Source organism: Hibiscus syriacus, unplaced genomic scaffold (genome assembly GCF_006381635.1).
Source record: "Hibiscus syriacus cultivar Baekdansim isolate YM2019G1 unplaced genomic scaffold, ASM638163v2 tig00110332_pilon, whole genome shotgun sequence".
Classification (NCBI taxonomy): domain Eukaryota; kingdom Viridiplantae; phylum Streptophyta; class Magnoliopsida; order Malvales; family Malvaceae; genus Hibiscus; species Hibiscus syriacus.
The window spans coordinates 1879397-1892462 of record NW_024062688.1 but is presented as its reverse complement, the minus strand read 5'-3'; the positions used below and the strand labels follow the sequence as shown (position 1 = coordinate 1892462).

Here is a 13066-nt window from a genome sequence, read left to right as displayed (position 1 = left end):
GTCATTGTCGAAACAAGGAAGTGATAAAGAAGACATTGATGAAGCTCGGGATGGTTAAAGCTTGATCGATAAACAGTCTGCTGGGTCGAAACGACAGTGTATAGATACTGTAGTTTTCATACTTTTGTGGGTTCTTTTTTATGTTTGAGATTCTTTTGTGGTCCCATATTTAGAGGAGGAGGAGATTTTTTTTAAAAAAATAATTGCCACATACAATTAATCAATATGTATCACATCATGGGATATTGTAGATTATCATGTCAATCATGAACCGTTATGTTAATATCATGAATTACTACTTCATCATAGCGATTAACTATAGATATTGTTAATTAAAGGGTAACATTAAATTGTTTTCAAAGTTTGAGAACACATTAATTTTACAGAAAAAAGTTGGAAAACTTCACACATCAAAAGTACACTGTGCTTTATTAATAAGGATAAAACTAATTTTAGAAATTGTTAATTAAAGGGTAACATTAAAAAAAAATTCAAAGTTTGAGGACACATTAATTTTACAGAAAAAAGTTGGAAAACTTCACACATCAAAAGTACACGGTGCTTTATTAATAACGAGAAAACTAATTTTAGATTGATGTTGCACAAGTGAAAAAACAAATTGATTGTTTATGTAACACTTCGAATCCCGAGTTAATAGTTTCGGGTTAATTTGAGGGCGTGTTAGATAAACCCGTTAGCCCTATAAGAAAACTTAACTCATGTAGTGTAAGTTTGGGCTTGGGCTGAATCGAAGTTGTCATAAAGGAGACACATTTATAATAATAGGGTTAAGACTTAGGAGACCAAGGTAGCAAATTGCCCATCAACTTTCCCAAAAGTTGAATTCCCTTCATGTGGGATGATGTCAACGTGGAAGAGCTCTTGTCTTTTTTTTTCACCCTTGTCTCCTTCCTCGTTCAAACTTCCCCCTTGTCTTCCTTTGTGTCTTAAAGGTGGCAACTTGGTGACCTAACAAGCTTGGCCTAAGACTCTAGAGGTAAGAATCGGATCCTATTCATCTCAAGTTTTAATTCAATCCCTCAATCTCTTCATTCCATCATGATAGCCAAAACATGAGTTTTAGTGGGGTTTTAGAATCTCATAATAAACCAACTCGTTTTTTGAAGAACTCAAGCCTTAGGAAGTGTTCCTTTCTAAGATCTCAAACACATTAGTAACCCTTATGCATGATTTTGTCTAGTACGAGAAGTTGAAGAAGGCTCCAAGGTTAAAGGACATGAAAAACAAGCACTTGGTTGAGCTTGGGTGTTTCCAACAACTTATGACATCAAGGTAACTCACTTCTAACTCAACTATACTACATGTAGGACACTAGGTGTGTTTGGTTAGTTTGCATGAGTTATAAAGCATGTTCATCGTAGATTCAACATTTAATGTTTTTCAGTATGTTTATGGACCTATTATGACCCCTATTATCAAATATAACACTCTAATAACATTTGGGGACCTTAGTAGGACGTTTGGGGTAAATTAAAGGGTCAATTTCGTGCCTAAAACAGAGCATTTATGGGCACGAGTATCAATATTGAAAGAACAGTACCGATATTGTTCTTCAGTTGCTAGAAACAAAAGAATTTTGGGCTAGAAGTATAGATACTCATACAATGAGTATCAATACTATAGGTAAAGTATCGATACTCGCAAGGTGATATCGATACTAAGTTCACTTAGTATATTCAATTAAGCAATTTTGATGTCAACACTCATGATAGTATCGATACTGGGGTAGAGTACCTATACTACCGATAGGGTATCGATACTAAGGCATTTTTTCAAACATCAAAGTTAAATTTAGTATCGATATGGTTGTATCAATACCACATACCAGAAGTATACGTACTCAAACTAAGGTATTGATACTACTCCCTTCCATTTCAGTTCTCAATAGCTAGTCAGTATCGATGCCCAGATGTTAGTATTGATGCTCAGGGGTTAGTACTGATACTGAAAGAGCTCAGTATCGATACCCATGAAGAGTTTTTGGTAAGAAACCCAAGGGTAAAGGATAAATTTAAGAGACCCAATTATACCAGAATACCATAAAACTACAAGTGAGAACAATAATAAACTCGGAACAACTAGAAATATTAACAACCAGGTTGACATAAAACTAGCCTTGTTTGATGCTCAAGAAATAGTCGAGACACCATAGTCACTTTAGAAAACGACGATCATTCAGTTCAAATATATATCAATCAGTGCTAAGGCACTTTAGGTGCTAGCTGAGAGCAGATGTCCCAAGACTCGACGGAGTAAGTTGGTAGTGTGTTCATTTTCGATGCAATTTCGGATCTCACCCTAAATACCCAAGGGTATTTTAGGAAGACTAAAAGGGTGGGTGCTCCGAGATGCAGAACCCGCAGCCACACCATGATGCCTATCCTAACACGTCATATCAACATCCTATGCCTTCATACGCCTACCACTAACATGCTCATTTAGTGAACGCATATAGCATAGTACAATTATTAATGTAACACTAAGCTTATAAGCTCACGTTTGGAATATGTTTCCGTGCGCAAATTCTTAGGTGACCGTTCGTAGAACGTTATCATCATCAGATATTTCAACTTAGTTGAGACTTCAGAGTATGTCTTTAATTGTGTTAGAGGGTATATACTATTATAAACACTTTTTATATTCAGTCGTAACTCAATATTGTTTTATTTTGATTATTTGGGAGATCACAGTTTTGTAAACTCAACTTCATTATTTTTTTATTTTATATTATTTTATATTGCTATGGATGACTTTTCATATAATGATTTATAATTGTTTTTAAAAGAAAATTTTTGGGTTAACCACTTCAGTAGTCCCGTGTAACATCATAATCTATCGATCTTCTGGTCCCGTGTAACATCATAATCTATCGATCTTCTGGTCTCGTGTAACATCATAATCCATCAATATTCAGTTGGATTAGATTAGGATGTTACAGTTTAAGCAGAAGTAACTTCCAAAAAGAATATATCACTTTACCATTCCAAAATTGTAAAGAGAACATTGATGCATAAACTCATCAACACAAAATCGGTATGCAACCTCCCCAGAATGGTTGCCTAATCATCTCCACCCCAAAAATACTACTATACATCTTACATATCCAACTCCCAATCTCATGCCCAATAAAACTAGAATTTCTATCCTTTTTTGCCAACCCACTAAACTTAAAGGGTGAGCGTGCTTAAAAATGTCAAGGTGGTGAAAAAAATTGAAATATACATTACCAAAATTTGCAGATTAGACTCACTTTGTACACATGTACAGAGAGGCAACATGCTTTCAGTGACCAGGTCTTTGCTTGTTTCGAAATGCACATCTAAGCAGGCATCTTTTTCCCCTTCCTCCTCCATCGGACATTGGGGGTTATAAACCAAAAAGACAGTATATACATGGGTAACTTATTCTCTACCACCACCTAAACCAGAACGACTAATGGCCTCCATAGCCTGCTCAAGCAAGCATACAAATCCGTCCACATCCTGGAAGCTGAAATCGATTGCCTTTCTAACAGAAATAATACACTCGGTATTTTGTGTTTTTTCCAGAGATGCAGTTGCAGCTGTAAAAGCATTTTGGGATTTTCTTGTAGCCTCCATATTAAAACCTACGTCTTGTGTCTGCAGAACAGGAATATGTTAAAGCATTTACCCACTCAAACTAACTTATTAGGTTAACATGACATTCAGAGACATACAGTTTCCCTCGTAAATTGGAACGTGACAATTAAGAAGGGAAACAGATAATAAGCCTATGAGGACAACAAGAAGTGGGTTCAGACTGCAGACATCAGCCTACTGGACATTCAAGACTCGAGAAAAACAAGCTTATTAACTTCCTCCCTTTACCATCTAAGACCATTCAAGCAATCAAAAGTGTGGTTTCCAACAGCTGGTTGGGGAAGAACCTATACCTACCAAGAACCAAAGTCGGATAATGCAAATTGTACTGCTGGGGGACAATGATTAGAATTATACAAATTAGCCTGTTTTACACTTCTTCATTCAAATATCATCGTATTTCCACCAAAATCACATGTCCAAATCCAACTACCTCATAACAACTTAGGAGTTGTCCACAATAGCTGGTGTTCATCTACCTAGGAATATTCCTCAAGAAAAATGTAGCTTATAGGCAGTTTCTAGTAGTTACTGATGTAAAACCTCAGTAAATCACCGCCTACTAAACATATAAATTAAATGATTTAAATAGAAAAGCAAGAGAGAAGAAAAAAATTGGAAGAGTCTTAATCAACTTACAAAGTCAAGCAGCCGAACAAAACTTGGGCGGTTCTAGCAACAATGACATGGGTCCCACCAACATGTGAAACTAAAACCTTGGCTAATTGAGCCTTTTCACAGTATGTTGATTATTTAAGCTATTATCAACATCCGATGCAGAAGATGATGGAGATTCACCTGAAAGAAGCCATCCGAAAAAATAAGGTTGCATCTTAACAAAAAATAAAGCATCTGTTACAGTGTAGCTTATGTTAGAGCATGTTATGAAAAAAGAATTAGATCTGTAGCCCCATCAGGAAATATCCACATGCTACAGCTTCAGTGGGACGTAAACCAGAAACAAGCACTGCTGACTGCACTTAAATATAAACCAAAGCCCTGGCGGTCCTCCACCCAGGGGGCGAGAGAACCACCTTTGTGCTGTAATATGCTGTCTCAAGTTATACAGTTAGGTGAATCTTCTAATTAAACTAGCCAAGGAATAAGAAATGGTACTCTCTGGAACATGAGGCAAAAAAATTATTGCATATGATTCAAACTTTAAGAGTAGATATTATCAAATAGAACCTATGTGCAATCAATCATGCAGAGAAAAACAAGCCTGCTTACCGTGGGGAACCATCTGTAGAGTTGCTTGAAACTCATTCCAGTCACGGAAGCTAGTAGAATGTTTGCAGTAAACAACCCTCATGTATGCTACCTCCATGCATTTATAGGCCAAAGCAGCAGCAGCCATTTCTCCACTTTTTTCAAATTCTTGGGCACACATTCTGTGAACTTGAGAAGTCAGCATTGAGCAAAGATAATAGGTATCTATAAACACTCCTAATGTAAATATAAACAAACAAATCTAATGAAGTTCACAAAAGAACAGTTTACTATTACTTCTGAAGCATTTACATACTTGCAAAGTTTAGTGGCAGTGCTATAAACTTGCATTTGGTTTGTGTTGCCATGTCTACCAATCTCACTATTGCTAGTCTCTAACCGGGCAGCAAGGCCAAGAAACTTAAAGAGCAGCTTTTAAGTAAATCTCATTGCTTTCAAAAACAAAACCCGAACTCTGAAAGAAGACAATCAAATGGTAGTAAATAGTTTGAATGGTTACAACATTTTAACTAACATTTAGAAAGATTCCTATAAAAAAAAACTAACATTTAGAAAGTGGCATAACTGTCAGAAAAAAAAATCTGAAAACAAACCTTAAGCTTCTCAGCATAATTTCTATGCTTCTCGGCATCATTCAGGGCATTATTTTCTGTCTGGTTGGAGGAATTTACTCTTACAGGACTGTGAGCCTTACACAAATCAGGTATGTGCTTCCCCGAACTGTTGTTAGATCCATTCCTGCTGCCAGCCTTTCCAGTCAATTTTATATCCTTAGACGAATCAACTGGAAGCCCGTCAGAAACAACTCCCTGTTCGGCTTCCGGTGCTGTCAGATGGCCCTTTATTTCTTGCCGGCTCTCGACCTCAGAATGCAAGGAGGATTTTGAGATTCCACTTCTTGTCTCCACTTGCATTAATTTAGTGTGACCATCAATATCCTGGATCAGGTTTTTCTCAGGGGCAGTCTTCCCCTTTGTGCTGCACGCAGCAAAAGATTTTGCATCAGCATCATGCTGTTTATTTGATCGGGCTTCCTTTCTACTGCCACTTGACCAATATCCTGAAGGGTCCCTCCTTTCAACATTGTTCTTCTCACCCTATCTAGGTTCTGGAAAATTGAGTTTGCAATCAGCAGCTGTTTCTTGAAGACATCCATGACCCTTGTGGCTGATATCTGACTGATACTTCATGTTCTTTCTAGAACACAAATCTTCCTGTTGATCTGCAAGATCATTAACCTTCATCTTATCCGCAACAGAACTTCTTTCACTGTTCTTTGTCTGTGAACCCTTATCACATTTCTGAGAAAACGCATTGACATGGACCTCCTTGTTCACTCTATCCTCACCATGGGGCCGTTCTAGAGCATGCTGCCCATTCTCTGCAAAACGAGTATCACCATTGCACAAATGGCTATTCCCCATTCTAGAAGAAAGTTTAGTTTTAATGCTGATTTTGCAAATAGAACCTATATCCAGGGTAGAAGATTTATGTGATTTAGGCTTAAAATCACCTGAAACTTTCTGTTTCTTTTCTGGAACAGATTGAATAAGCTCAACAGTACCTTCTCCATCCCAAAATCTTCCAGAATTGCCACTAGGGGGAATGCCAGTATTTGCAACAGCATCCTTCCCTGAAGGCTCCCCTTTACTTGATGCAAACTTTTCTGGATATGAGGTCCTCATGGGAGATGAAGAAACTGACTCTACTGGTGAACCCCTTGCTTCTTCAAAGTTAAATCTCGTTTTATGAGAACCAGAAACCTTTGAAGAGCTAGACATTGCTGCCTTCAAAATTTGTCCAGCGTCAGAATCCCTTCTCAATGAATCAAGGCCATCCAAACTTTTGTGAGAAGAGGACTTGTTCTTGTGTTTTCTAAGTTGCTGGTTCTTATCAATACTTCTGACTTCTTCAGTGCCTCCAACCAAATGATCCATGCTTTTCTTGTTTAATGTGTCATCGCCATCATTTCTAAGGGACTGTTTCCTCTCAATCTTTGAAACTCGTGGTTTCTTTTCATACCTAAATCCACTCTCACTACTTTCTTCCTTCATATATAACTTGCGACTGTTTTGACTGTCCTCTCGGTCCTCCAATTTCCTTTTCTTCATAAAAACCATCTTATCTCTTCTTTTCATATCTAATGGCATACCATCTGATGATGAGGCCTGAATTTGACCCACAACTTTCTTAACAGAAACTACGGATCTTTCTTTCAAATCATGCTTTACATCCCCAGAATTAGAGCACTTGTTATGGTTCTGCAGACTTCTTCCATTTACTTGAGTTGGCAAGCCAGTGCTTGTATTAAGGCCCACCATTCTGATATCCAAGTTACAAATCTGATGTTTATAAGTAGTGCATACAACTTCTGTTTTGGCTTTCTTTGAATCCTCATTCACATACAGATCAGAGTCTCTCTTGTTTTTCATCTTTGCTTGCTTGGTCACTCCTACAATCAAACAGATTCCCAAAAAAGTAAACAAATAGTCTCTCAATATAAATGTTTGACTGATAGTATAATTTCGGCTCTCAAGTGGACTAAATACCTGCAACTGGATTCTTTTCATTTTGATGATAGATGGATTTCTTTGCGAGATTTGATTCAGTAGGAACCTGGGTCATGTTCTTTAAGCTCCTACTTTTCAGAGATTCCTGCTGCTGGTTCTTTTTAGAGTTTGGCATCAGACTCAGGCCACTGTTACCTGCTTTGCGCACTTCCTTCGGGTCATGGTTCTTGCCTTGAATTGATAATACATGAGAAATGAAACTAGAGTTTTTCTGATCAAGATGTTGAAGATGGGCCGACATGGTTCCATTGCATGATTTTGTGAGTTATTTTGATTCTCAGCAATTGGAATCTGGTACAATGCATTGAGAGCTTTTGTCGTGTCATCCTCACCAATGTCACACTGGTTCATTCCCGGCCTATACAACAATTTCAATAACAAAAATCAGAAAAAGAAAAATTACAAGCATATGTTCACAGAAATACACAACACATCTATGAATGCACCCATCATTCACCAGGTGTTTCTACTTATTTGCATGTCAAGGAGCATCAGGTGTACTAGCAGATAAATGCACATAGGATGTACTCAAACAAAGGGAAAAGCATATGCAACAAAAACAATATTTTATTCTCATCTAAGGAACTTACAGCCAGTTAAGCATGCTACACAACCACTTCTCAGGGAGTTGCTCAGGTCTAGCATCAAAAGGCAAAAGTCGCCACTTGTTACAACGATCACACTGAACCCAGTTTTCTTCTATGACTACAGGAGCAGCTGCTGCTGATGCTGTCGTCTGCGAAGCAACTGTCTTATCAGTGAGGTGAACCACACCTGGAGCATCCACTCCCAAGAGCAGGTTGCCAACTGTTCCATCATTAAATATTTCTTTTGACTTTTCCAAAGAGCCATTCTTCTCCCTCTCAAAATCCATTGGACCAGAACCTTTTGGCCTATTGTGAACAAGACTCATTGACAAATCCATTTTCTCACCTTATGCATCTTACTTTTACGTGAAGAAAAACTCTGACTAGAACTCGTAGTATCTTTAGGTGTTGTACCCACATCAAGTCTCAAACTTTCCTTCATTGAATCAGCAATTGGTCCAGTATTTTTGCTACCTTTTGACTTCTTTTTGCCCACAAACAATGTGTTTTCCATTTCGGAGGGAATACTTATGTCATTCTGAACATGAAATGTAGCTTCCTGGCCAACCTTTGTTTTTGAATCTTCCTTACACTTTAAATGGCCAGTATTTTGGTTGCATTTACTGCCACCATAATCCCCAAGGTCAAGTGCGTTCTTATCAGAACTTACTACACTCTGTTCCCAAACCTTTTCAACTAAACTGCGCTGACTATCCCTTTTTTTCTTCCTGCCACTAGATCTGCTCCCACCAAACACTAACTCCAAAGAATCCTTCTTTGATGAATCAGAGGAAAATAATCCACCTCTTGATCCATTCTGATTAGCCTCCACAGAAAGATCACATACCCTAGGTGTGGCCTCCATAGAGTCGGAAACATCCACTGAATTAGATAGAGCTGTGTGTTTCAAGTCATCTGCTAGCAACTCCTCTCCTCCTGCAATCTTGTTTTCTGGCATTTTTCCTGTGAGCAACTTCTTATCATTTCCAACCTTCACACGATTCCCATGCTTTGATTCCAGCACCTTCTTGCTTATCCCAATTAAAAATTCTGTTTTCTGCTCACTGAGTTCTTTTCCATTACCAAAAATGGGCTCATCTATTAACCCAGAAGAATTTTCTCGACATGCCTTAAGCAAGGTGATAGTTGTACTATCTCTAGATGGCCCTCCCTTCTCGTTTCTTAATAAGCATAGCAGACTGTCATTAAGAGGAGATTTGAGTACACCACAAGGGACATGGTAGGAAGTCATAACCTGTATAAAGGCATAAAAACATTAACACATCCTTCTTAGTTCACAAGAAGACATTGCAAACAACCAAGAGAACCTCTACCTGTAGAATTTTATTAGATGATTCATTTGTATTTCCTGGAGAAGCTGTCACTGTTTCTCCAGTTTCATCGGGACTGTTACCCCATGACAAAGTTGGAGAATCATCAAGCCCAAGACCACTATAGATTGCAGAGTTCTTTTGAACTTTGGTATCAGATCCCACCTTAATTCGGACCTTTAGTGTCCTCCGGTCAGTCAGGATATCTGCTCTTTCAAAACTTGCATCCTTTAAGGCGGGCTTTTCAGCAACATGATTAAAGGACAAAAGAGAATCATGTTTGGCTGCAATAATGCCACTTGGGCAAGAAGCATTCCCATGTCTCGCAGATAGGGGTGCATTTGGAAGAGCTTTCAAATTCTGGAATGCACCCTGTATCATACCAGAATCCACAGCAAACAGGTAAACAAGAATTTCAGAAGATTTCTAGGCAACAGCTAAGTACATCATCTTCCAAAGAAATGATCAAAATATCGAACAGATATTGATCATATACCTCCATGGATAAATTGTTTGTAGACTTTGGTGTGCTGGAGTTTCCCTGTGGTGTCTTTGGATGTGAGAAACTTGAAGGAGAGCGTTCATAGGTAGGTAAAAAAGAGCCATACAAACCAAATTTTGCCCCTGTAAAGAAATTTTAGTCTTCATCATCAACTTCAAACATCAAGCTTGCAATAGTATTTAAAGTTTATAAAACCGTGATCAAACACTTACCCAAGTTTTCTGCTGAAACACCGCCTTCAAAATCTTTTTGAAAATGGCCCAGAACGTTTTTTATCTTCTCATCCTTTAAGAAATGAAATCCCACATTACTAATGGAATAGCACAGAGAATGTTGAAAACTTTATGTTAAAGCTGATATATTGAGTTACATCGGGCACAAGTATTTGTATCATCTCCAAGTCCAATCTTTTCAGGAAAGATTACCTTAATATTGCAAAATGAATTAGATAGACTAAATTAAGAGAATTGACAAAGTTAACCACATTTTGCACTCAAATAAACACTATCATCAACAAGGGAAAAAAAACTCTTAATGTGACGGAAGTTTCAATGATCATCCGGGCAACAAATTTTTTATCATGCATCAAATTGTTGCCAAGAAGCTGGACAACATTCTAACACTATTTCTATTACATTCCTAGTGATGAAAAAATAACCTTGCTAAACCAAGCATTTATCTATAAAAGCATGTAAAAAAAACACTTGTCTACTAAGTTTGCAAAGAACATAATAATCCCCTCCTCAGAAGTTAACTTCAACACTTCGGTGAATCGATGGACACACACCATAAAACTTAAAGCCTATTAGGACTCTAATTCATATAAAGAGGCACAGCTTATTCTAGTTAGTAGTTTTATTACCCTTTATGTCTAATAAACCCAAAATTAATCATAATTTCATATTAACCATCCCTTCCAGCAACGCTTAAGAGAACTGAGCTGTCTACAAAGAGGCTTATATTGACCAAATTCAATTAAATGGGCACAAGAAGCCAACTCTAAATATCATCTCAAAGTTCGTATTTTGAGGAGCTCAATAATAACATATGAAAGTGTCTTCCAATGGGTAGGATACCAGTGGTTATACAAAAAGTAATATCATATGAAACTAATTATAGCTTAATGTTGCAAATATAAATTAGATCAAATGAATTAAGAGAACTGGGCTGTCTACAAAGAGGCTTATATATTGACCAGATTCAATTAAATGGGCACAAGAAGCCGACTCTAAATATCATCTCAAAGTTCATTCTTTTGAGGAGCTCAATAATAACATATGAAAGTGTCTACCAATGGGTAGGATACTGGTGGTTATACAAAAAGTAATATCGTATTGAACTAATTTTAGATTAATGTTGCAAATATAAATTAGATCAAATGAATTAAGAGAACTGACAAAGTTAATCACATCGCATATTCAAACAAACACTATCATCAACATAAAAAATTCTAAATGTTGAGGAAGTTTCAAAGATCATCCACATCCACGCAAAGGACTTTTATCATTTATCAAATTATTTCTGAGAAACAGGACAACATTTTAATACTATCACATTGCATAAAAAAATACAAAACTGAACAAAGACACAGAATGGGGCTTTAAAGCATATTCTTCTAGTTGTTCATTTATATTCCTAGTGGTGATTGGTGAAAAATGAACCTATCTTAACCAATCATTTATCTACATGAGCATGTCAAAGTAACATGTTTGTCTACTAAGTCTGCGAGCTGAATAATCTCATCCTCTAAAGTCAACTTCAACACTTGATGAATCCATGGTCAAACACCACAAACTTAAAGCCTCGTGGGATTCTAATTCACAACAAGAGTCCGAAGTTATTCTAGATAGTGATTAGTTCATTCCCGCTTTATGTCTAATAAACCCAAAATTAAGCATAATTTCAAATTAACCATTCCTTGAAATAAAGCTTGATAGAACTGCATTGCCTACAAAGTGGGATAAATGCTTAATCAAACTTAGAATCAGCATAATTCCAATCAAAAGACCCAAATTGCATCAACTAAAGCATAATCCCAAGTTTTAAACATAAAACCGATGTAAAATCCAGAGAATTTTCCTTAAGAAAATAAAATTTGAACCCTTACAAGGTAAGGTGTCGGGGTTAATAGTGTCATCATCATCATCCCTGTAATAGCAAGTTTCTCCTTCTTCAAGCTCAGAATTTTCATCCTTCTCCAAACCCACCCCCAAAAACCCTAATCCTAACCCACCATAACCTTAGCCCCTCACTCTTCCTTCCCGAAAATCCAACATCAATAATTATTTAGAGAGAAAAAATATATTCTAAAAACTAAAAAAAAAACACCGACAATCTCCGAAAACCGCCTTGGATCCTACCAAATTAAGGGGAAAGAAAAAGTAAATGAACAAAGCCTTTTGGAATCAATCAAATTGATAAAATTTGCCAATTATTATTTCATTTTTTCTTATTTTAACTCACTATCAGGGATATAGATGATCAGATGATGAAGCTTGAAATCGATCGACGAGTGCCGCTGAATTGACTCGTTCAGCGTCGCGGTGCCGAGTTCCCTTTGTTGGTAACCTTTTTTTGCTTTCTTGCTGGGATTCCAGAAATCTGTTTACACTTTCCTTCTGAACAAAACTGCAATGGCAAAGTACTGTTGTGGTTCTTGTGGGTCTCCTTTTTTTATTTTTATACATGTAATAATTAATTTTGTTTTTCCACATGTTTATAGGTAAATTATTTATTTAATCACCTATTTATTCTAGTATTTTTATTTTGGTAACTCAGGTATTATTACTAGGGATGGGTATGAACCTGAACACGATTTCAACCCGATCAGGTCGGATTTTTTTAAAAAAAATCGGGTTCATGTTGAACTTTTTAGAGGTTATGTTTAGGTCGGGTCGGATTTGAGTTTAGGGTGTAAAATTCTTAACCCGACACTACTCAAAAAAATTGGTAAGCTTACTTTATATATTTAGGGATAATTACAATAATACCTCTCTATATATTATTTTTTTCAATTAATTCCATATTTTTATTGAATAAAAAGTAATATTTTTAATAAATATATTATTTTCGATCCGGTCAAGTCGAGTTGGATTTGAATTTTATCTTAAAAAAATGGGTCGAGTTCGAGTCGAGTGAAAGATGTATATTTTTTTGGTCAAATCAGGGACCGAAAATCTGACCCGACTCATGCTCATCCCTAATT

The 13066-nt window shown here is 36.8% G+C and overlaps 2 protein-coding genes and 1 pseudogene across 2 annotated transcripts; all 3 read right to left on the bottom strand.

Annotated features, from left to right (window-relative positions):
- Positions 1–3163: 3163 nt before the first annotated feature.
- Positions 3164–5951, bottom strand: LOC120119379 (annotated as a pseudogene).
- Positions 5863–8193, bottom strand: LOC120119376 (cysteine-tryptophan domain-containing zinc finger protein 3-like). The gene is made up of 3 exons (XM_039139182.1): positions 8032–8193; positions 7421–7799; positions 5863–7323 (listed from the first exon to the last, which is right to left on the bottom strand). The coding sequence occupies exons 2-3, from the start codon at positions 7680–7682 to the stop codon at positions 5969–5971; spliced, it is 1617 nt and encodes a 538-aa protein (XP_038995113.1). The 5' UTR covers positions 7683–7799; positions 8032–8193; the 3' UTR covers positions 5863–5968.
- Positions 8194–8259: 66 nt separating this feature from the next.
- Positions 8260–12476, bottom strand: LOC120119377 (cysteine-tryptophan domain-containing zinc finger protein 7-like). The gene is made up of 6 exons (XM_039139183.1): positions 12325–12476; positions 11969–12217; positions 10074–10146; positions 9856–9983; positions 9363–9731; positions 8260–9283 (listed from the first exon to the last, which is right to left on the bottom strand). The coding sequence occupies exons 2-6, from the start codon at positions 12050–12052 to the stop codon at positions 8351–8353; spliced, it is 1587 nt and encodes a 528-aa protein (XP_038995114.1). The 5' UTR covers positions 12053–12217; positions 12325–12476; the 3' UTR covers positions 8260–8350.
- Positions 12477–13066: the final 590 nt, after the last annotated feature.